General features: G+C 37.6%; 2 protein-coding genes across 5 annotated transcripts; both read left to right on the top strand.

Annotated features, from left to right (window-relative positions):
• Positions 1–102: 102 nt before the first annotated feature.
• Positions 103–13490, top strand: ttll4 (tubulin tyrosine ligase-like family, member 4). Of its 3 annotated transcripts, none has more exons than XM_017470786.3 (19): positions 103–223; positions 2349–3784; positions 4388–4479; positions 4635–4686; positions 5571–5689; positions 5935–6045; positions 6246–6322; positions 6787–6981; positions 7075–7157; positions 7434–7562; positions 7722–7844; positions 7979–8077; positions 9338–9472; positions 9688–9825; positions 10168–10264; positions 11502–11712; positions 11801–11871; positions 12398–12477; positions 12579–13490. In XM_017470786.3, exons 2-19 carry the CDS (start codon positions 2418–2420, stop codon positions 12724–12726), a joined length of 3327 nt encoding a protein of 1108 aa, XP_017326275.1. In that variant the 5' UTR covers positions 103–223; positions 2349–2417; the 3' UTR covers positions 12727–13490. The 3 variants fall into 3 exon arrangements, with proteins under 3 accessions (XP_017326275.1, XP_017326276.1, XP_047011881.1); XM_017470787.3 differs by lacking the exon at positions 103–223 and adding an exon at positions 836–1039; XM_047155925.2 differs by lacking the exons at positions 103–223; positions 2349–3784; positions 4388–4479; positions 4635–4686 and adding an exon at positions 5257–5381.
• Positions 13491–13575: 85 nt separating this feature from the next.
• On the top strand, positions 13576–23005 carry prkag3b (protein kinase, AMP-activated, gamma 3b non-catalytic subunit). Of its 2 annotated transcripts, XM_017469110.3 has the most exons (12): positions 13576–15850; positions 17296–17338; positions 17526–17638; positions 17962–18043; positions 18813–18871; positions 19030–19075; positions 19169–19223; positions 19307–19433; positions 19592–19757; positions 19865–19902; positions 20206–20352; positions 20798–23005. In XM_017469110.3, exons 1-12 carry the CDS (start codon positions 15833–15835, stop codon positions 20912–20914), a joined length of 1011 nt encoding a protein of 336 aa, XP_017324599.1. In that variant the 5' UTR covers positions 13576–15832; the 3' UTR covers positions 20915–23005. The 2 variants fall into 2 exon arrangements, with proteins under 2 accessions (XP_017324599.1, XP_017324601.1); XM_017469112.3 differs by lacking the exon at positions 17296–17338.
• Positions 23006–23807: the final 802 nt, after the last annotated feature.

Genomic DNA, 23807 nt, shown 5'->3' with positions numbered 1-23807 from the left:
GTTATAGACAGGTGTGATTGAGAGGTTGTGTATGTTCAGCTTGTGCTGCAGGTTTAGTTTGTGGTTGCTATGATACAGATAGAAGCTCGAGCAGACAAAAAAAAAGAAGAAAAAAAGAAACAAGCGCGGTTTTTTTTAAGCTCCGCTATGGACGGCCGGAGCGGTGCTGCTGAAACTCCTGCTCCGAAATGTAGACAGAAAAGCCGCTTGACATTCTGCTCAGGTAAGAAACGGCGTGTAAATGACCGACAGTTTCCATGGGTCAGTGTACAGAGAAACTAACTTTCAGTTAACAATATTACTCAACACCATTGGGCTAGTGTAGCTAGCTTCCCTAACAACACAGGGCCTGGCGTTAATAGGCAGCTAGCGTGGTAGCTACCCAGTTAGCTTAGCTGTAGATATCAGAAAGTAGTATTTTTTTAGTCATTTATTTGCTAAATAGCTTTTCGTTACAATTCGTATTTGCGTTATCAACGTTGTTTTTCGTTCTTTAAGGGTCCATGTTCCTCCCAGAGCCATGCGCTAGCCCGTCCGCTAACTGATTTCATCGGCACAAGGGTGAGTCCCAAACCGCAAACAACTATACTAAATAATATGTCAAATTTGAACAACGCCAACGGTGTCATGGTTATTTTTGACATACTCTTTAGTATGTAGTGTGCGGTCTGAGACGTAGCCTCAGCGTAATAAAATAATAGCTCAGCCAGATAGCTGCTCAACATAACTGCAAGTAGTGAATGTCATCCTGTTTGACATGTAGTATTGCACTACCTGGAGCCTAGAAACCATTATTCTATACTACCGTACAGTGCACTTGTAGGGAGTAGTAAGCCGAATGTGTTCAAGCCACTAACCGATTTGTACAGCGCATGCGCAGTGCAAGCCGGGCCCTGAACAGAGCGGGTCTGTGGACAATCACAGGTCTGTAGTCCATGTGCGCTTCACTTAACTCGCATGGATAAACTGCTCAATGGCCGGTAAACTGCTGACTCAAGCCAGAGAGGCAACGTGTAGAGCTTAAATCTCTTCAGAAAGGGTGAATATACGCAGCCTTTTACTAAAATTAGCTTAGCTATCCAGTTAAGTAGCAGCGGAAAGAATAGATCTGTTTTATACACGTGACTTGTGAATGTTGGAAGCTGGAAAATTTCATCAGAGTTTGGGTTATGTGCTGAACTGACTTAAACAGTCTGATTAAATAAGTAAACTGAAACAGTCAGTTGTTCTGAGATTTGTTGCTAGATGTAACTTGGGTGTTCGGTATGATAACCAGATGTAAAATGATCACGGTTTCACATTATTAAACGACTATTTAAAAGATGATGAACATAATTATTACCAGAGATTCTCCGGTAATAATTATACTACCTCATGTAAAACTAATACAGTCTGAGTAGGCCTTTGGAACAGTTATTTTTGAGAATGAGTTTAACATCAAATCTCTTGTGTTGTAAGTGTGCTATTTATCACCTTGTCTAGGCCAAAAAAAAAGAGAGATTGCCTGTTAAGAAAGGTGTGCTGAGCCAATAATAATAAAAGGAAAATGTATTTTAATCTGCCAGAGCCATATCTCCCTGCAGTTCTCACCTGGTTTCCACTGAAGCTAGGCAGGGTTGAGCCTGAGCTCCTGGGGAAACTAAGGTTTCCCTTAAGGCTGGAAGTGGTATTAGGAAACCAGTAGGGGGCGCTCACCTTGTGGTCTGTGTAGGGTCTAATGTCTCAGTATAGTGAAGGGGACACTATACTGCAAAAACAGTACCGTTTTTTAGATAGATGAGACGTTAAACCGCAGCCCTGACTCTTTGTGGTCATTAAAAATCCCAGGACACTTATCGTAAAAGAGTTGGGGTATACTCCAGTGTTTTGGCAAAATATCTATCATGGCCCCCTAATAATACCTATCACTGAACTGGTGACATCACTTTCACCTCTCCATTAATAGCTGGTGTGTGATGGGCGTTATGGCGCACTATGGCTGCCGTCGCATCATCCAGGTGGATGCTACACACTGGTGGTGGTTGAGCAGAACCACCCCCTTCCCCCCCAATACTATGTAAAGCGCTTTGAGTGTGTCGAAAAAAACGCTATATAAATGTAACTAAAAAAAATGGTATTTTGAACGAGCCGGAAGTTAGACAACTGTCCGATCATACACCGTGACTAACCGTGACATTGTAACAACCCTAGACATAGCAGAAAAATGTTTTTAGAAAAAGAAATATGTTAATAGTCGGAATTGCAGTTTGCCCAAATTTTTCGAACTGAGATTCCAGGCTTTCTCAAAAATGTTGTATAGAAACTTAATACATTAAGATCTTTGTGATTTAACTTAATCTTTTCTTTAGTTTTAGGTATGGTGATTCTCCATTTATAAGTATTAAAATCCATGCTGGGAGAGAGTACAATGGCAGTTCATGGCTTCCATCGGAGCTGAGGACTTGAGAAAGGGGGCATCACAGCCAACCCTCGTTGTCCAAGCAAAATCTGCAATTGTGCAGTCGTCCAACACTCATGCGTCTTCTGCTGTTCTTGAAAAGAAATGGCATCATCCTTCAGCCTTTGTTGACTCCGTACCTCTGCCCCATGTGAAAGTGGTGTATGAGCAGCCCCATAATTTCTCAGGGATAACTTCACAGCGTGCCTCTCCGTCAGTGCCTGCAGGGGTTGTACGTGCCCAAAGCACAGGTGCTCATCCTTCCAGCAGCGGTGGTAGGGATACAAGAGCACACAGTGTTGTCTCAAAGAGCTCAGTTCATATCAGTGGTCCCTCTACTGTATATCAAAGAACTTGTCATCTGGAGCCAGTTATTCACGGGTATCAGTCACACAGGCACCTGAACCCGCTCAGGTTAAGGTCAAGACTTTTAGGAAAAAGAGCTTTTGCACCTCCGCTGTCAATTTATCCTCCTTGTCCCTCCCCACCCAAGACATCCTCTCACAAAGCGTCTGTGAAGGTTGAGAAAATCATGCCTGCGAATCAGTCTTACCCGTGGTCGAGGGGTAAGCTCAGAAGCAACGGCAATGCGGTTATACGTTCCTCCAGTGCCAAGGTGCCTACGATTGCCAGGCTAGAGATGAACGATTTGAAGAAGTCTAGTGCTCTACTTTCTGGCAAGAGAGATTGCAAAGCAGACATACTAAAACACAGCCAAACAACAGTGCCTTTAGAGGATAAATACACAGACGTGCCTCCAAATCATATTTCAGACTCGTCTGCGTGCAACAAGATTGTGGCTGAGGATGCTAAAGAGAATGAGCACATAGTGGAATGCTGCGTGGGACATGACGCCAGTGAAGCACCTCAGAGAGTGAGGAAAGTCAGCTCTGAGGTGGAGTTCACGGCAGCTGTACGAAAGCTCACTAATAACCTGGTACACGTGCGCAACGGCACACTAAACGGTCTGAGTGGACCACTAACGGCCAACTTTGATTCTCAGTGCAACTGGAGAGAAGTAAAAGCAGGTGCCAATTCTGCAACACAAGCCTCGACAGTTTGCCTTATTAATGGGAGTGAAGAGTTTTACATGGTCACAGATCCCTCCAATGCCCTTTGCCTAGATGAAAATTTTCCTAATGATGGAATGACTCGGGACAGTACATGTGCCATTCCAGAGGATATTGAGTGCAGAATGGACTCCCGTCAATCTCCCACTGTTTTCTCAGTAATGAACCAGATATCTGCCATACACCTTACAAAGGACTGCTGTCAGTACACTTCAGAGGAGGACCCAAGCCAGTTCCCTATGAGTCTGGATGAGGGAAGTCTGTCTGATGTCAGGGGGTGAGTATAAGCAATTCCTTCCTGTCCTGCCTGGGGGGTTTTGTTTTGTTTTTGTTTTTTAAAGGTAAACTTGCTAGAAAGCAATTGACATTTTTGCTGAAGTTCATGGACATCTGAACTAGAGTTTGACTAATAGTGGATTTTACCAATAACTAATTTGGGCGGTACCTGACGATAACCAATTAATCAAGCGAGAGTTTTTAAAATTGATACTGAATGAAAACATAACATTAAAAGTAAATTATTGCTGAACTTTATTACAAAAATAAACAGTACTGACTGTACCATGAAAATGCACTGTATCTTTTTAAACAAAATAAACGTATAAATAGTAATATATGAACTATTCATAAATATTCAAGTAAATAAAATATATACATCCAAACTGAACCAAAAAGTAACACTCCAAATAAATAAAAATAGACATCCAAAATGAATCTAAAACCACTCGTCAGTGATAGTTTTTATTTCGCCTCTAGAGGCCGCTCTCGTGCTGTATGATGACAGCGGACACTTCTCAGCCGCTCACACAGCTTTATAATATTACTAAATGTATTGACCTACGTGATGTGTATTTAATAAATATGTTCTATTGTGTCTCAGGGTGTGTCAGGTGAATGTTGCTGTGTTACAGAACTGTGAGGAAAAAGAGCTTCCACATGAGTTTGAGAATGTCTGCAGTGGCAATAATGATGGTAACTGCCCTCTTGCTCACCCTCCCTTTCCTACCCCAAAAACCTGAACCTGTAGAACAGGTCCACGCTTATTTACCCATCCATTTATCATAGTGATTGTGTTTGGATTAAGTTTTTGCTATGTAACCTGACAAAGAAGTATGTTTTCCCTGCAGGTGGATCAGAATCCGATGCCTCTTCAGCACCCTCTATGGCAGCTTCATCAAAGTAATTTGTCCATGTTTACTGTATAAAATTTGAGTGCCTGCAGGCGGTATTGTGTTTGTAATGATGCTGCGTGTACCTTTCCTATTTACTTTGTGTACTGTGGTGTTGTACCAAATGCCATTAGTGAGTTTAACTGCAGAGGTACATGATATTAGATTAGTCTGTTTTCAGGCAGTGTTTTATCCCTGTTTTTTTTTTTTTTGGCTAGTCTTCATTTGGTGGGCTGCCATAAGTTTATTTTTGAATTGTTGCATTAACCAAAGGTTTCAAGTGCATAGTAGCTCAGGTTCCGTCTCTGCATGGTTCTTTCACCTGACCTTACCATGGTGATGGTAAACACAGAGGAGTGCTTTTTTTTTGTGGGTGTTCTGGTGGGTGCTGTGCATGAAAAGCTGAAAAGCACATAGGTCAGTAGAAAAATCTCCCAATTGTGAATCAGTGCTAATTTTGGACCTCTCCCACCACTCACTAATGGTGAATGAGTGTGTAGGTGAGTTGTGTTGGACTTTATAGGCTGTTCTCATTAGGTTACATCCCAATTTATGGTCTTTTTTTTTTTTTTTTTTATAGATAGGTTGTTTTCATTTTACTGAACATGTTGTGAAGGACCTGGAACTTGAAGCTAATCTGTTAGTGCTAAGCATAATTTTTGAACCTGAACAAAAGCAGGGTACATCCTCCTACATGACTGCCATGTGAGTTACAGTACAATTTTCCTTGTAAATAAATGACTAGCTTTGTTTTAGGTAGTACTTTCAGGCTTATGAGAAATGACTGGGATATCTGATGTTATGTAATATTGTGCCTTAACTGTTTTTGTATCTGTTTAGGTTTGATGTTCCACTCTGTTTCTTTATATGCACTGAATTGTGTCTGTATTGTAGTATTGAGGAGCCCATGAGCTGTGAGTTGGAGGATGATCGGGAGGTGAAGCCAGCACTGGTGCCTAGCCTGTTCCCCTTCAGGCCCCCTACATTATACTTCAGTACCGCCAACGAACGAGGTCAGTACACACATTAGTTACGCATAGTAATGTCGCCAATTAGACTTTTATTCACTCATTTATTTTATTAATTGTAGTGACTATATTTAAGGATTAAGATACCTTTTGTAGCAGTACATTTCTGTTCAGAATAAGATGATGATAAAAGCCAATGAACTGGTTATACATTTGAATAAAAAAAATACTTTGTGTTTTGGAAATATTTGGTAAAAATTCTTCTGTGTGCGCGCATGTTTGCTTTGCAGTGGAGTTGCTTCCTCTGGAGCAGAGGAGTCTCCTGAAATGGAAAATAAGTACTGTCACCCCTAACATAGTCAAGCACACAATCACTAGATCCCATTTCAAAGTCACCAAGAGTGAGTCAACACACTTTTGTTTTACTTTATTGACACAGCTTTATAAAACTTTTTAAAAAAACGTATTGTTCAATTTATATTACATGGTGTATGCATGTAATATCCTATGTTGTAATCGCAAATCGCATGTCAGTCACTGAAGTTCACCGTCTTTGTCCTGAGTCTGCAGCAGATTTTTACAAAAAGGCTTTTTGTTCCAGAGAGTCATGACTGGCTGGGCTGCTGGGGTCATCATATGAAGTCACCTGGGTTCAAGGCCCTACGAGAGTACCAGAAGGTCAGAGGTCAACGTACCCTATGTTACCAACTGACAAACACTGTTAATGATTTGTATAAACCATATTTATGGATACACAGTAAAGCTGTCCTAACTGTAACTGTTTAAAGATTTAACAATATTGCAGTGCACAGAAAAAGAGGACAATGGCAGAAAAAATTACCATTATGTCAGATTTCATTCAGGCCTTTTAAAAATATATTGGATGACTCGTATAGGAATCAAAGCTCCACATTTAAATAACTATCTAATGACTTGGCCTTTAATGTCATTTCAGTCCAAATCTGATGTTCTAGAGTACATGCTGAGTGTTAATGATAAAAAAGATTTAAACCGGTTGTGTTGGAGTACATGGTTAAAACAACAAAAATGTCACTTTCCAACTGCATATAGATTACTGTGTCATGTTCTTTATTAACTCCAGTTATTCATGTTTCACAAATATTTTGTGTCTGTTTTTACAGCTGAATCATTTTCCAGGTTCCTTTCAGATCGGACGGAAAGACCGTCTGTGGCGGAACCTGTCCAAGATGCAGACACAGTTTGGCAAACAGGAGTTTGGCTTCTTCCCCCGTTCGTTTGTGCTCCCGCAGGACATGAAACTTCTGAAGAAGGCCTGGGAGGATGGAGGGGGCCGACAAAAATGGATCGTGAAACCAGTACTGCTTGAGTTCCTGATCATTATTAAGCTGTTTTTAAATAAATTGCTTAATCAATGGTGCATTACTTCCTTATGTTTCCTGTTTTCACAGCCTGCTTCAGCCCGAGGAAGTGGAATTCAAGTTATTCATAAGTGGAGTCAAATGCCACGCAAGAGACCTCTCCTTGTGCAGAAGTAAGCTTTTAATCATCACACAGCTGTTTGACAGCATGTTTTGTTTTTTTTTTGTTTTTTTCCCCTCCAAGTTAGATTTAATATGAAAATGAGAAGGCATATTTCAGGTTTTAATATTGTCCTTCTAGACACTGTTTGAAGAGCTTTTGGGGTAAAAATGGGTTCAGGATGTAAAGCATGATTAGATTTTATTTATTGTTATTATTATTCATTGTAATTTTTTTTTTAGTTTCTGTAGATTTATATGACATTGACACTGTCCCCTGATTTTCATAGATACCTTCACAAGCCCTACCTTATTAGTGGGAATAAATTTGATTTGCGTATCTATGTGTACGTGACCTCTTATGACCCACTCCGTGTTTACATCTTCAACGATGGACTCGTCCGCTTCGCAAGCTGCAAGTGAGCCAATTAAAGATTATGTACAGAACAAAGCACCATATTTTTTTAAATTGAATTAATAAATAGCCTGTTTTGTAGCACACTCTTAGTCGTTGTTATTATTATTATTATTATTATTATTATTATTATTATTATTATTATTGCTTGTTTTCAATACAGATATTCCTCTTCAATGAAAAGCCTTAGCAACAAATTCATGCACTTGACAAACTACAGTGTGAACAAGAAGAATGCTGAGTATCAGACCAACAGCGATGACAAGGCCTGTCAGGGCCATAAATGGTAAAGAGAAAGAGAATGTGCTTTTATCATCCGATTTCAGGCTTTATGTGCAAACACCAGTTTCCCCTATCCAAAGCTTAACTGTGGTGGCGACAGCTAAAATGTTCTGTTTAACCAAGCTCTGTTGACTGCAGGGCACTGAAGGCGCTTTGGCAATATCTGGATTCCAAAGGAATTAGCACCACTCTTCTCTGGGAGAAGATTAAGGACATGATCATTAAAACCATCATTGCGTGAGTGTGTTTGGCATCTTTGTACATCTTTAACTCAATCTGTGACCTAGTGTCATCCTGAATTTTCAGCCTCTGTTTATATGATGCCAGAGGACAGAGTGACCATAACACCTGTTGAGATGGTACATACACTACCTCTTTTTGTCAGCTGCTATATTTCTAATCCTTTTGTAAAGTCTGATAGTAGCAGGCGTCTAATTAGCATTTAACTGCACAATTACTTCATTAAACTTGCCAAAGAGAGACTCAGCAGTAATTCGTCCTTATGGACATTTTTTTTTTTTTTTTTTTTTTTTGTCTTTCATTGTTTAAATTTTTTAAAATTATTTTTATCATTTTGTCTGTGTTAATGCAAACAGCCTAAATTTTGCAAAAATTGTGTATTTTTATTGGAATTATAATATCACCCCCAGTTACTTTCATAAATCTGTTTTAAACAAGGTACACAAAGTAGTTACACTCAGGACCTTAAGGACAAAAATGTCCCCATTGAAACCTGTTCAAGCTGTAATAGTTAATCCCTGTGACATTTAAGCATAACTTCATGCATTCTGTGTTAATAGGCTTTTATTTTAGGTTTGAAAACATTGAATTTTTCAAATAATTTTCTTAAATATGTACTATTATCTCAGGTTTAGCCTATGGGGGAAAATATATGCTTTTCCTTTTTTCTGATTCTGCTGTAATATATTATGAGCGCTGCAGACCAACTGTATAAATAATGCAGCTATAATTGTGTGGGTGTGTTTGTATGGATATCAGAGTTGTGGTTTTCATGTGTGTCCTGAGAATTTTATGTGCGTGTGAACAGTTTGAAAGAAATTATATTGTACTGCTAATCACAAATCCCACCCCACGTATACGAGTCAAAGAAGATTACTGAGCTTTGACGATTTTTGCGTTATGTAAAGAAACCGGTGTTTAAAGGGTTACAATTCTGAAAATGAATGAATGTTTGGTAGTTGTGATCATTACTGATGCTGGAAAAAAATCAATGTAAGTGAAAGTGGAAAAATATTAATATATAATATTATATATTAATAATATAGTTATTGGACATGGACATTTTTGTCCTCTATGGACCTATGTGTAACTTTTTTTAATTGACGCGCAAGGATTCACGGTGCAGACAAGGTGCTTCCTGCAATGCATGAGATCCTTTTTGAAGAAGAAGCCTTTATTTGCTATTTTATTATTATTATGTATTTATTTATTTATTTATTTTTTTTACAAAGTGTCTTTCTGCTGCATATTCATTAGGTCAGACCCATATGTAAACTCCTTGGTGAAGATGCATGTGCGTTCCCCATACAGCTGTCACGAGCTGTTTGGCTTTGATATCATGCTGGATGAGAACCTGAAGCCATGGGTTCTTGAAGTCAACATCTCTCCCAGGTACTGAGCAGCTAAACACTCTGAGTAAACAGTTACTGTTTGGTATTAACTTCTGATATATTGCTTTTAGTCTAATTAATCAGGTACATATATGCCTTGTTGTATAAACTATTTTCTTTTAATTAAATATCTATGCTATATGACCTGTTAGGAGAAAGACATGCAATGAGAAAAGATGTTCGCGTGAATTTATCCACCTGTGTCTTCCTGTACAGCTTACACTCCAACAGCCCGCTGGACGTGAGTATTAAGGGCCAAATGATCCGCGATGTGCTAAACCTAGCTGGTTTTGTGCTGCCTAAGAAAGAAGACATTATCCTGTCCAGCAGTAGTGGCAACATCTCCAGCGGCAGGTCAGAGCTGATATGATAGATGCATTTATAGATGCAATTGTTGTTGATTTTTAGAATGATTCATTTTTTTCACTTCATAATATTAAGGTTATTTCATTACATATTAGAGTTCCAAACATTTTGTGTTTACAAAAATGTAGCGTTCATTAATATAGCCTCAGTATTTATTTATTTGTTTGTTTGTTTGTTTGTTTGTTTGTTTGTTAAAAACCTGTGAAACATGTTCTTGCATCTGATTTTTTTACCACTGCTGCCAGCATCAGTTAGAGGCACTGCTAGAACACAGTATTTGTTTACTGCTGTGGAGTAATTGTGAAGTGTGCTTGCCTCTGTTGTGTTCAGTTTGCATGAAGGAGTGCGAGAGAGATCAAAATCAGACCTGCCCGCTGATGAGAAACTGAAGAGAGCTTTCTATCTCACCCAGAACTTTGGTGACCAGGTATGCATGCATGTTAAATTTGACAGATTTGCTATAATATAGGGATCACTGTATTGTTTTAAGCTGCTTCCCACTGTCCGATGATGTGAGATTTGCATTATTACTGTGCCCTCCACTAATATTGGCACCCTTGGTGAATATAAGCAGATAAGGCTATGAAAAATTGTCGTTATTGTTTAACCTTTTGATCTTTTGTTCAAAACATTCACAAAAATACTTTGCGTTCATGCACATCAAACAATTGCTAAACAACACAGGTTTATCAAAAAAAATCTTTGTGTATTTGTGATATATATATGTATATATATCTCCCCTGCATTATCGCAAGTTGTTTGGAAGGGTTTCAAGAAAAATCCTCTACTGTCATCCAAAAACAAACTCAAGCGTCTTCAGTTTGCCAGACACTACTGGAACTTTAAATGGGACCGGGTTCTGTGGTCAGATGAAACCAAAATAGAGCTTTTTGTCAGTAAACACCAGAGGTGGTTTTGGTGCACACAGAGAGGTAGCCATATGTAAAAGTACCTCATGCCCACGGTTAAATATGGTGGTGGCTCTTTAATGTTTTGGGGCTGTTTTTCTGCCAGAGGACCCGGACATTTTGTTAGGATACATGGCATCATGGACTCTATCAAATATCAACAGATATTAAATGGAAACCTGACTGCCTCTGCCAGAAAGCTTGAAATGGGCCATAGTTGGATCTTCCAGCAGGACAACGCTCCAAAACATACATCAAAATCAACACAAAAATGGTTTACAGTCCACAAAATCAAGGTCCTGCCATGACCATCCCAGTCCCCATTGAAAACCTGTGAGGTGAACTGAAGAGGAGAGTCTACCAGCGTGGACCTCGAAATTTTAAGGATCTGGAGAGATTCTGAATGGAGGAATGGTCTCAGATCCCTTGCCATGTATTCTCCAACCTCATCCGGCATTACAGGAGAAGACTCCGAGCTGTGATCTTGGTAAAGGGAGGTGGCACAAAGTATTGACTAAAAGGTTGCCAATATTTGTTGCACACCAATATTCAACAAAGATGTTTTTTCGGATAAACCTGTTTTGTAATTGTTTGATATCCATGAGCAGAGTATTTTGTGAATTTTTTTTTAACAAAAGATCAAAAGGTTAAACAATAAACACAATTTTCACAAATTAAAGGTTTTTGCTCATATTTACCATGGGTGCCAATATTATTGGAGGGCTGTGTAAACGTTCTGTTTCACTGTGTTTGCAGGATTTCTACTCCACAATTCTGGAAGTGTTAACCCCTGACGATGTGCGTGTTCTGGCTGAGAGTGAGGATGAGCTGAGTCGTCTAGGAGACTTTGAACGCATCTTCCCTTCCCCTGCCTCCTCCCGCTACCTCCGTTTCTTTGAGCAGCCTCGCTACCTCAACCTCCTCCTTAACCAGTGGGAACAGAAATACAGTCAAAACCGGAGCAAAGGTGTGTGTGTGTGTGCGTGCGTGTGACTCCCGGTGTGTGATCGAGTTTGGCTATAGTCTGTCAGTGATGCATGCTGCTCTGTGTCTAGGTATCGAACTGCTGAGAAGTCTCTGTCAGAAAAGAGTACACTTGGGGAACCTTTCTGACTCTACACATCATGTGAGTATTCATCACATGTAATCTTACTTAGGAGAGGAATAGAGAAAGGGCACTCCTTTATTTTTATGAAGAAAACTAATGTCCATTTGTAAAACAGTGGGTCTTGACTTTAAATTACATTAAATTTGATCAGAATGGATCTTTATCCTCAATTGAAGGACACAGGAAAAAAAATGGTATAAGGAATATCTGTTTTTATAGCTCACTATTGTTTTAATCTTTTTCATTATTGTATTATTGGGTAATAGGAAATGACAAGAAAACTCTTGCCAAAAGACAAGTTTTCAATGACCGAAGCAATAATGATGGATTCTATCATAACCACTATCAAAACACTGTTGTTTATTTATTTATTTTTTATGTAAATATAGTCTAATATACGTAGAGTATAGAATTCAGGTTCATCAGCTTCCCAATTTTCCACGACTCATTTCTTGGATGGCGAAAATTTCATCTGAATTACTGTTGCGGGTTTTTTCCCCCTTTCTTTTTTTCTTTCTTTCTTTCTTTGTTTTTTAATATCCAGTGGTCATCAAAATCCAATCTTGGACACCGTTCAGACCTCCAGTGCACCACATTTGCCAAGACAATGCTTACAAAATCAAGGTAGGAAGACTCATGGAATATTTCTTAGGTTTATCTTTTTTTTTTGTGGTATTTCATGATGTATTTCTGTGTTTTTCAAATTCTCTCCATTTCTGTACCAGTGCAACAGTAAGTCAGTATGTAAGCTCCCAGCTGGATGGAGATGATGAAGATGATGATGATGATGATGAGTGGTCTGATCATGATGTTCAGTCACTGACCTCCAGTATTCCAGACATGAGTCTGATGGGATTAGTGAGCCCAAATTGAAATGTGGCCAACGCCAGTCTGCCTCACCAGGACTATCTGTGAGACTAGTCATGTACTCTGTGATAAGTGAACATCCAGGACTTCCACACAACGCACAAAAAAATTAATACTTGCACATTTGAAGAGTTTGGTAGAGGGTGTTTGGGTTTTTGCCTTATGACAAGTTGCTAGGAACAAACGTATTTTTACATAATTCTCTCCCCTCAGTTTGTTAAACAGGTTTTTGCCCCATCAGGAAGTGGGGTTCATAGTTGATGGCCAGACTGATGACTGTTTTAATTACATATCTATTTCACCATTTCCAAGACTAAAGGTATGCTTTTCAAGGGCGGACTGGTAGACACGTTTGAAGAACAAAGATGTATATGCATATGCTGTGTTTTTTATATATATATATATATATATATATATATATATATATATATATATATATATATATATATATATATATATATATATATATATATATATATATATATAAAATATGCAAGATTTTGTTCTGCTGAAAGGATCTGCCCTGGAGTCATGCCTGAGTGCATGAGCCAATCAGATTCCTTTCTTGGTTTGTTTACATTTCGGGAAGGCCCACCACTGGGGGTCAGTACTACTTACTAACAAGTGAATTTTGGAAAGATAATTATTATTATTAACTGTAACAACAACAATAATAATACTTAGTAATTTATAAAGTAATGTCTTTCATTTTATCCTCAGTAAATAAAGAGCTGGTGTAGGATTTTCACATTAAAGGTATTTGAAATAAATCAACTGGTAAAGTCTCTTTAATTATTTATGAGCTATTTGAAGCTCAATTTACAGACACTACAAACATCCCAGTGTTTGTAGTTACTTTGTGTGTCAAGCCACTGCTAGAACCAGTTCCTATAATACTTACTGCTTAGTGTTTTGGCTTGATGCCCATTACACTAGCACTTCTTCTGGTGGGGGTTAGGCTTCATGGGTTAATGCACATAGCGGTTTCTGTTGACTTGTGTGTTTTCATAGTTAGTTTGTTGGAATACAGCTGAAATTTGAAGTTGCTTTCACAGACACCGTATGATACTCTTAACGCTTTCTACAAGTCTCTACAATAAAAATCTGTTGAAGGTTAGCATTAGGCCATTCTGGAAGACAGATAGTGAGCTGAGCAGCAGATGCATAATGACCAGCAGGGCACACAGGTGGTAAAAATAGCCACTTCCATAAGGGTCAATTGAAATCCTAACACACTTTACAGTTACTAATGCTATTGACTGAGTAGCAGATCTTTACAGAACAATGCTGAATTTTACGATACTGGTGCAGCTTCCCATGATCACTTTCAGCCTTTGTTCAATTATCCTACTTTTTAGTTACCTATAATTGAACTGAGGCTGTAAATTACTTTAGCAATTGTAAATATTCTAAAAGTCATAAATAGTAGTGTCCATCTGAGGTTTTAATGAGATTTTAAGACCGATCAAATCTTGATGTGAATGTCATACAGTACCCTCTGAAAATTTTGGTACAGCAAGGCTAAACAAAACTCTTGTTTTTGCTATATACCGAAGACATTTGGGTTTGAGTTCAAAAGATGAATGAGACGGTAGATCAGAATTTCCACTTTCTTTTCAACAATTTAGAACATTATACCTTTTTTGGAATCCACCCATATTTCAAGTGATCAGAAATATGGCAACAGGTGACTGACAGTTGTTTCCTGTTGCCCAGGTATACCTTGTTAGATTGATTGTTTAAAGAATTAATAGCTCTGAATATCTACTCTTGGTTTGAGCCCTGGGTTTCACCCATGAAGACCGCATTTGTTGTTCTAAAAAATAAATAAATAAATAAATAAAAAGGGGTAAACCAACATGAAGATCAGACAGCTGTTTATGGGAGAAAACCATTTTGAAGCTGAGAAAAGAGGGAAAATTACCATTGCACAAGCATTGGGCATAGCCATTACAACAATTTGGAATGTCCTGAAAAAGACAAACAACCAACAGGTCAGCAAAGGAAAACAGCAAGCAGTTGATTATAAACAATGTGAGAACTGTGAAGAAAAACTCAAAATCAATATTCAGTGACATCACCAACAACCTCCACAGGGCAGGGTTGAAGTTATCACAATCCACTGTTGGAAAAAGACTTTGAGATCAGAAATATAGAGGCTATACCACAAGATACAAACCACTGATCAGCAGTAAGAATCAGAAAGCCAGGGTAAAATTTTCAAAGAAATACAATGATGAGGCAGAAAAATTCTGGAACCAAGATTAACCTCTACCAAAGTGACGGAAAGGCCTAAGTGTAGAAAGGATCTGCTCATGATCCAAAACATACAAGCTCATCGGCCAAGCATGGTGGAGGTAGTGTCATGGCTGCTTCTGGAATTGTCTCACTAATCTTTATTGAGGATGGAATTCATGATAGTAGCAGCAGAATGAATTCAGAAGTCTACAGAAACAACCTGTCTTCCAATTTATAGAGAAATGCATCCAAACTAATTGGAAGGAACTTCATCATGCAGCAAGACTAGGACCCAAAACATACTGCCAATTCACCAAAGGACTTTATCGGGGGAAAAGTGAAAAGTTTTAGACTGGTGAAGTCAGTCACCAGATCGTAACCCAAACTGAACATTGAAATTCTGATCTATCATCTCATATTCATGTTTTGATCTCAAACCCAGATGTCTCCAATGTATAGCAAAAAAAACTTTTTGTTCCAATACTTTCAGTTGGGACTGTATTTACATTTATTGCTATAATGGGGCATTTAAGTTAAAATTCTTTTGTACTGTATATTCCTTTTAGTGAGTCATGCTCTTGTCAGCACCCAAGTAACTGTCAATCTTCCTAGCCGAAGTTACTGCAGAAACTCCTGGTGAAGAATTTGAGCCCTGCAGCCCAACCTCTTTGCTGTGTATACACACAGACTCAACAGCCACACATGCTTGTTTTCCCTTCCCCCATTGGGCCGGTCAGTCTCTCGCATGCCTGGATTGCCTCCTGAATTAGCCAGTGCTGCGCCGCTTTCCTTTGCTCAGGGTGACTGAAGAGTTGAAGTATGGTTAGTACAGGGAAGTGTGCGCAGTGAACCTGAGAGTCCCTAACCCACAGACATGGACCCTTTCTCTGAGGTAAGACACAGTCACTGTGTGTGTTCGTGAGCATGTAACACAAATTTTAGCAACAGGTGCTGGTCAGTCATAGCATACAGTAATTAAATTACTATGAAGAACAGAGGTATGTGTGGTGTAGAGGTGTGTGGTTGAAAATCTTGTTGCGCATAGATCTTCTGAATGCTGCAGTCAGTTATTGAGATAATGAGCAAATTAAGTTACTACTTTGAGTTATGATTTTGGTTCACTGAAAAACACTATATTTATTATTATTATTATTATTATTATTATTATTATTATTAACAGCATGCCTGTAAGCATTTCTTTTTTGCCAGTCAGGTAAGTTCTGTGAAAATGGTTGTTTCCATGTGCAGTGGGACATGTTGGATTTCACTTGAATATAAATAAAATTGATATACACATGGATGGATAATTTATTGGTCCTTTAAGGGAATTTGCTTTGTTATAGCAGCCACACAAAGCATGGTGTTTTTTTTTTTTTTGCTGTTTTTTTTTTTTAAAGCAACAAAAAGCAGAGGTGTTACAGCAGTGATCAAACTGGAATGGATAAGAAGAAGACACAAAATAGATAGGAAAATATGAGTCTCCAGAGATTATAGTGTAATCTATTTGTATGCTGCAATTGTCCAAATCCAGGTTCACTTCAAATGATCTGTATAGACGGAGCAGTTGACAGGAATCACTTCCTATAGCATTCCTTGCTACACTGTAGTTAGATAAGCCTGTTGCTGAAGATACTCTTCAAAATGTATTCTATGAAGGGGATGGTAGGCATTGTCCATAATGGTAATCAGTTTTGACACTATTATTATTATTATTGTTTTATACAGTAATCCTTATTGTACAACTCATCGAGGTGAGAGTACACTACCACTAAAAGTGTCCACCTATTTTCACAGAAGGTCAATATAACTTGCCGAAGCTTCAAGCTGATAAAGTGTAGAAATGATATCAGATGCTCTATGACTGACACTGACAGTACAGGAATCTAGATTTTGGCTCAGGTTGAACAGAACTGCAGCACTCTGATCCTCAAATCTAGAGTCATAGAATACGATCCTAATGATGCTGACAAGCTTTCTTTGTTATGAGGATGAATGAGCATCAGTTTGGCAGATGTGTGTCAATTTTATTAATTTGAAACATAGACTTATACATTGAAGCATACGTTTATAATGATAATGAGTCATAGATCACTTTATTGGTCACATATACAGAGCACAGTGAAATCGTTTTCTTCACATACCCCAGCATGTCAGGAAGCTGGGGTCAGAGCGCAGGGTCAGCCATGATACAGCAGAGAGGGTTAAGGGCCCAACAGTGGCAGCTTGGCAGTGCTGGGGCTTGAACCCCTGACCTTCCGATCAGTAACCCAGAGCCTTAACCACTAAGCCACCACATGGACTTAAACTTAAACTTAAAATTTCTTGACTTTTTCCCAGGTACCCTTTATAGATGATGAAGGTCTTACAATGAAAAGTACAGGTACCTAAGTGTGTGCTGTTTGTATTCATCATCTTTGCAAGCAGCTAACACTCTCTGCCTATGTGTATTTCTGTGTTGAACCATATTTTCTAAAGTCATACTGTACAGTCACCAAAACAATATTAGTTATCAGGATGCAGTCAGACTGACAGACCTGCAGACTCTCCTCCTCTGCCTTTTCCTACAGTGCCTGATCGAGATCCTGATGCATACATCTACACCAAGTTCTTCATGAACCACTGCTGCTATGACGCCATACCAACCAGCTCTAAACTGGTCATCTTTGATACAACACTGCAGGTGAGCTAAAGTCTTCATGGATACAAAATCTAGACTTAATCTGCAGGTTCTCAACTATCCTATCAGAAACAGAATTTGACTCAGATGATGAACTCTTAGTGGTCTAGATATTACAATAAGATGACATGGTCAGAAACAACATTGGTTATATACAGTAGCACAAATGTTTCCTGCTCTCTTCCTGCTATTGGCTCTGCCTATGAGCATTTAAGCTAACCTGATAATACTCTGAGACTGTAGGTCTATAATGAAATATCTTTCAACTTAGCTGGATATTCAGGAATTAGTTTTGTGTAAATTTTACACCTTGGTTTGCAATACAGGTGAAGAAGGCATTCTTTGCATTAGTCGCTAACGGAGTTCGAGCCGCACCTTTATGGGACAACAAGCAGCAGTGTTTTGTAGGTATGTGGACCTGAGCACCAAGTGCTGTGCCCTTTAACCTTTAAATGTTAGGTCATTTGTGAACCTGAGTCAGGTTACTGACACTGAGTAATATCTCCTAACCCATAAATCTACATTCAGCACTATATGGGGAATCCATCTGTGGTTCTTATTCTAAGCTGTGTATTTTGCTTATTTTATTTTGTTAAATCCTTTCTTAATTATTTCACTTTTTCTGAGGCTAAATGAACACAAAATATATCAAATCTCTTAAGAAGTCACTATATTCTGTTAGTATAATCAATTCCAACAAGTGTCATTAGACCTTGTCTATAGCTTTGATGGAAAAAAGAGCAATGAGCAAATGATTTCTATTAAGAAATGTGGAATATTACTTGATGCTATGATCTGACTCATCAGAATTCCTACGCTCATGGCTTCATTTGTAATGAATCAGCCTCTCTGGTGCCAGACGTCTAACTTTAGTCAGGCACCTGGGGCCCAGTGACTTGTGGGAAATGGCAAGACAGTGCTCTAATCCCTAGCACCATTTCCAAGGTATTAATAGCCACTCCACCACACTATGTAATTACTTCCAAAAATAATTTGGGTGCCAGAAGCCATTACTTATTCTAACATTAGCATTATTGTATTTGTATGTGCATGTTAGTCATAGCTGGTAAACCAACATTTCCTTTTGTTTGAGCCAGTGCATCACTGTTTACTATCAAATGACCACTTTAAACCAAGCTCTTTCATTTTTTATTTCTTGTTACCTGTGTTTTTACAGGGATGCTTACTATAACAGATTTCATTAACATTCTTCATCGATATTACAAATCGCCCATGGTAAGCTGCTTGTTCCCATGATTGATTGATTGATTGACTGATTGATCGATTTTATTTTATTATTTTTTTTTTAGTCTTACAGTAATGGATTTTAGTCTTACAGTAATGGATTGAAATAATACTTTTATTTCCATTTCCTGCTTTATGTTGTGTTCTAGGTTCAGATCTATGAATTAGAAGAGCATAAGATTGAAACCTGGCGAGGTGATTGTGTACAGTTTTGCTTGTATAGCTTATATTTAGTCACTTGGTTTCAATTCCACCGGTGTTTAAGCTCCTGAATCTGTTTTGTTTCAGAGGTCTACCTTCAGTATTCCGTCAACTCTCTGATTAGCATCACCCCCGAATCCAGGTACAACTACGCCCTCCACAACTGTTCCTTTTTTCCCCTCTCCTATAACCCAACAGTGACAGAGTTATGTTTCCTATCATCAGCCTCTTTGATGCCATTTACTCCCTACTGAAGAACAAGATTCACAGGCTACCTGTTATCGATCCAGAATCAGGAAATGTTCTGCACATACTTACCCACAAACGCATCCTGAAATTTCTGCACATCTTTGTAAGAGGTTTTTTTTTTTTTTTATCTTATCACATTGCAGAAATTTGTTGTTCTGTTTAATAGAACAGGCCATTAATTGTTTGTTTAATATAATATATTTTGATTTAATAAAACAAATCATTAGGATTATTCATAACAAATTTATTGGGATTTCCCAGGGTTCCATGATCCCAAAGCCTCGATTCTTACAGAAGCGAATTCAGGATGTCGAAATTGGAACCTTCAAGAGGATCGCCACAGTGGAGGATACTGCAACGGTTTATGAGGCATTATCAGTATTTGTTGAACGCAGAGTATCAGCACTGCCTGTTGTAACTGAACAAGGTATTTTCAGGAACCATAAGAAACTGCATATTCTTTTTTTAAAATTATATTTGTATTATAAAATCACTTACAGGTATATTGTTTTGAAATGTCTGTTTTGTATGTAGGAAAGGTGGTGGCCCTTTACTCCCGTTTTGATGTAATTGTAAGTAAAATAAGCAATCTTCCCTGTTCCTACACTTATCAGATATATATATATATATATATATATATATATATATATATATATATATATATATATATATATATATATATATATATATATATATATATATATATATTATAAAAGAAGGGCAATGATTGAAAGTAAATATGCACCTAATAAAGTGTCATTCAACACCCTAGAATTTCAAATGAAATGAAATATGTGTAGGTTATGGTACCTTAATAAAATCATAGCTCTGACATGTCATAAGAATGTATGTATCATGCATTTTGTTGGCTATAGAACCTGGCTGCTCAGAAAAATTACAATAACCTGAATATGACAATGCGAGAAGTGATTGAGGGCCGCTCATGCTGTATTGAAGGAGTGCTGAAGTGTTATCCACATGAAACCCTGGAGACCATTATTGATCGCATAGCTGAAGCAGAGGTAAGCAAAAAGAAATGCCATGATCCATGTAAATTATTACAATAAGAGACATTTTTCTGCATCTGAAACATTGATGTAGCCGCTTAAAGTCTGTGTTCAATAAAGTGAAAATTGTGTTTACGTTAGGATTATATTTATTCCGTGTTTGATACTTAATTTGAATCTAGAAAACCACACTGCTGTTTATTCATATTAACTGTAAATAAGGAAAGAAAAGCTTATTTACTACGAGGTTGATACTTTGGACTGAAATCACCCATGTGTGAAGCATAAATAATTCGATTTTTACTTATGTATATGTATTTTAAGCAAATATTGTTTTGCACTGTACTTGTGTAATGATGGGAACCCACCACTTGCATAGATTTGAAAGGTAACCTTCTCCCCAGACATCCATTTTACTGAAGTTATCTGAGCTCATGATGGAATACCTACTGTCCTCTAGGTTCATCGTCTAGTTCTGGTAGACGAACAGGATATGGTGAGGGGAATCATCTCGCTGTCTGACTTGCTGCAGGCGTTGGTCTTAACACCTGCTGGTATTGATGCTCTTTTCTCTTAGCAACTGTAGAGGAGTGATCTCGCCATCACAGTCCCTCCCTTCCTCAGTCAGGGGCTCGCACTTCTCCCTGTATTTTTGAGCAAACTTTGGTGCTTCTTGTCTGCTGTGCCTGTAAATATTTCTCCCCCCTATTTGGGCAATGTTAGGCTACTGTTGGACCATGGGGAATGACATGCACATCTGATCTTATTCTGGCTTGATCTAAACTGGTGGCCTAGAATTATTACTGTTGTATCAGAGACCACTTTGCTGGACAAGGTTGCTCTGTGCTAATGAACTATGTCATGAGTATGAGTTTTTTTGGTAACCAAGACATATGTTGGGAATCTGATCTCTCACAAATACAGCATCTGGACATTGATCTATGATTGTTTTCATACTACATACCCACAGGTCTCAGAAGATATTTCACAACCAAAGGCTATGAATTTGAAATGTATATTAGATTTAAAAAGTACAGTTGTTCTAAATAATTAAACATAACTAATGATACTCATCTGTGTAATGTTGGTCGATGATGGACGTTCTATTTTCCAAAGAATTTTTGCAAAACAGACTTTAAGGAAAAATAATTCAGTCCTAGATGAAGATTTTTCAAGTTCAAGTGGTTTTATTTTCATTTCAACCATATACAGCTGATACAGTACACAGTGAAACGAAACAACGTTCCTCTAGGACCATGGTGCGACATAAAACAACACACTAACCACATGAGACGACACAGAACTAAATAAGATCTACACATTCTACACAAAGTGTACATGCAGACTTGTGCTAACAACACAGGACAGTACAATTCTACTAAAACAGAACAATAGGCACAGTAAGTGACAGTGTAGCGCCGAACAGTACACAATTTTAGTGTGGAAGTGTCTGATATAATAGGTGGTGCAGAAGATATGTGCCAAGGAGTAACACTATAATTTAAAAATGGTTTTATGACCTAGTACACATTAACAGGTAAATCTGAAATTGCATCTTTTCTTATCCCAATCCTGAGCTTGGGATAGTGTTTGTGCATGTTCTTCTCATATCTTTGATGGGGGTTCCTTCAGGTTCTCCAGTTTCCTCCCACCTCCCATGACAAATAGGTTTATTGGTTAAGATAAATTTCCCTTAAGCATTAATGAGAGTGTGACTGTATGTGTGCATGGTGCAGTGAGATGGACTGGTATTCCATCCAGGGTATATTCCTGCTTCACACTGTTTTTTCAGGAATCAGGCTCTGAATCCACTGCAACCCTGACTGGTTTTCCATTTTCCCTTTCCATCCACACTAAAGCAGTGTTTTCAAACTCTGAAAACTCTCTAATCCACTCTCCAAAGCGAATAACTCTAAAATTCAGTTTCTGTGATTGTAATGTGAAAATGTACATGGCATAGATTCCAATTCCAAGATGGTGGAACTTTCTACAATGCTGTTTTCTGTATTATTTATTTAAATTTCATGTTTAACTGCTTTGCATACAATTATACAAGCAATGCGGTGGCGTAAGCTAAAGCATGTTTTATGCTCATGTTTTCAACAAAAAAAAAAAGAAACGCAAGATGAAGATTACATGAATGTCATGGTTTTCTGTCGTTTTTGGAGATTACACATGTGTGGCTTAGTTAGTAAGTTCATGTATATATCACAATTAATGAAGCATAAATAATTGTATTTTTACTTGTGTATAGTTTTGTTAATAAATGTTTAAGAAAATAGTGTATTTTTATGAAAGGTTTGGAGAAATATGTAATAATGTTGTGCACTTTACTTGTGTAATGATGGGAACCCACTACGTGCACAAATTATTTGCATATTTTTGAGTGTACTTTTAGATTGTCTACATGCATACTGTGTCATGTTGAAAGCATTTCCAGCATTGTGACGAGATACATATTTACAGACTGGACTAAAAGGTGACTCTAAGTTACAGATTATACATAATCATTGCTGTTGGGTACTGAAAGTATGCTGGATTTCCATTTCCCTTTGTACCTGATTAAATATAACACACTTGAAGCCTAATGTATGACCAATTATGTTTTGTTTTCACCTTTTCTAAGAGACTATAATAAGCAAAATCTTAATTAATAAAGCCATGTTTCCCATAACCATTTTGTCTAACTCTTGTGTTATGTTTTGTTGCATACCTTCCTTATAGTGTATGTGTATGTATTTTATATATATATATATATATATATATATATATATATATATATATATATATATATATATATATATATATATATATATATATATATATATATATATATATATATACACATAATATAATATAATATAATATAAAAAGTGAAACCCAAGATACAAAGTTCAGTGCATCAGGTGCTCTGATCTGTATATTTACCAGGGGTGTATTTGCTCACCTACCAGTTTTTACATCCTGGTTTTACTCAGTAAACACTGTCCTCAGCTAAACCGTGTAATGTACTGCAGTGTGTTCCTATGTTCTCTTTATAGTTACTACATTATCACTGACACCTTCATTAAACAGATGATCATTTTTGCACCTATGGCTGAACATTCTTGACTGATTGGTCATTGGTGTACTATGAAAACATCTAACTTTAACATTTTATATAATTTAAATTTTAGGCCACTTTGTAGGTATTTAATGCCATCATACTAGGGTAAACATGGTTATGACTCAAGTGCCATATGTCAAATACATTTATGGTGTCAGTAATCATGTTTTACTGTGTAACAAGGATTATTGAAAATGCAAAAATAATTTGTTCTTCATACACAGTGAAAAAATCTTGTATACTTGCACAGAAATATATTAATTAAAGACACTGATCAATAATACTAATACTGTTGCATTTGATTATTAAGTGCAGGAGGTATTTCGATAAATCTTGGTCACTATATTTTTGCATTGTCATTGTT

This window comes from Ictalurus punctatus, chromosome 6, assembly GCF_001660625.3.
Source record: "Ictalurus punctatus breed USDA103 chromosome 6, Coco_2.0, whole genome shotgun sequence".
In the NCBI taxonomy this organism is placed as follows: Eukaryota; Metazoa; Chordata; class Actinopteri; order Siluriformes; family Ictaluridae; genus Ictalurus; species Ictalurus punctatus.
The sequence above is the reverse complement of the archived record's forward strand: the minus strand, read 5'-3'. Positions and strand labels throughout refer to the sequence as shown.

Bases quoted from the DNA above. Each gene is read 5' to 3' on its own strand.
- ttll4 (XM_017470786.3), top strand. From the start codon at position 2,418: ATGGCTTCCATCGGAGCTGAGGACTTGAGAAAGGGGGCATCACAGCCA. The intron at 6,323-6,786 runs GTCAGAGGTCAA...CTGTTTTTACAG, and splicing joins CCCTACGAGAGTACCAGAAG to CTGAATCATTTTCCAGGTTC. The intron at 10,265-11,501 runs GTATGCATGCAT...CTGTGTTTGCAG, and splicing joins CCCAGAACTTTGGTGACCAG to GATTTCTACTCCACAATTCT.
- prkag3b (XM_017469110.3), top strand. The intron at 18,044-18,812 runs GTATGTGGACCT...GTGTTTTTACAG, and splicing joins CAAGCAGCAGTGTTTTGTAG to GGATGCTTACTATAACAGAT. The intron at 19,903-20,205 runs GTAAGTAAAATA...TGTTGGCTATAG, and splicing joins ACTCCCGTTTTGATGTAATT to AACCTGGCTGCTCAGAAAAA.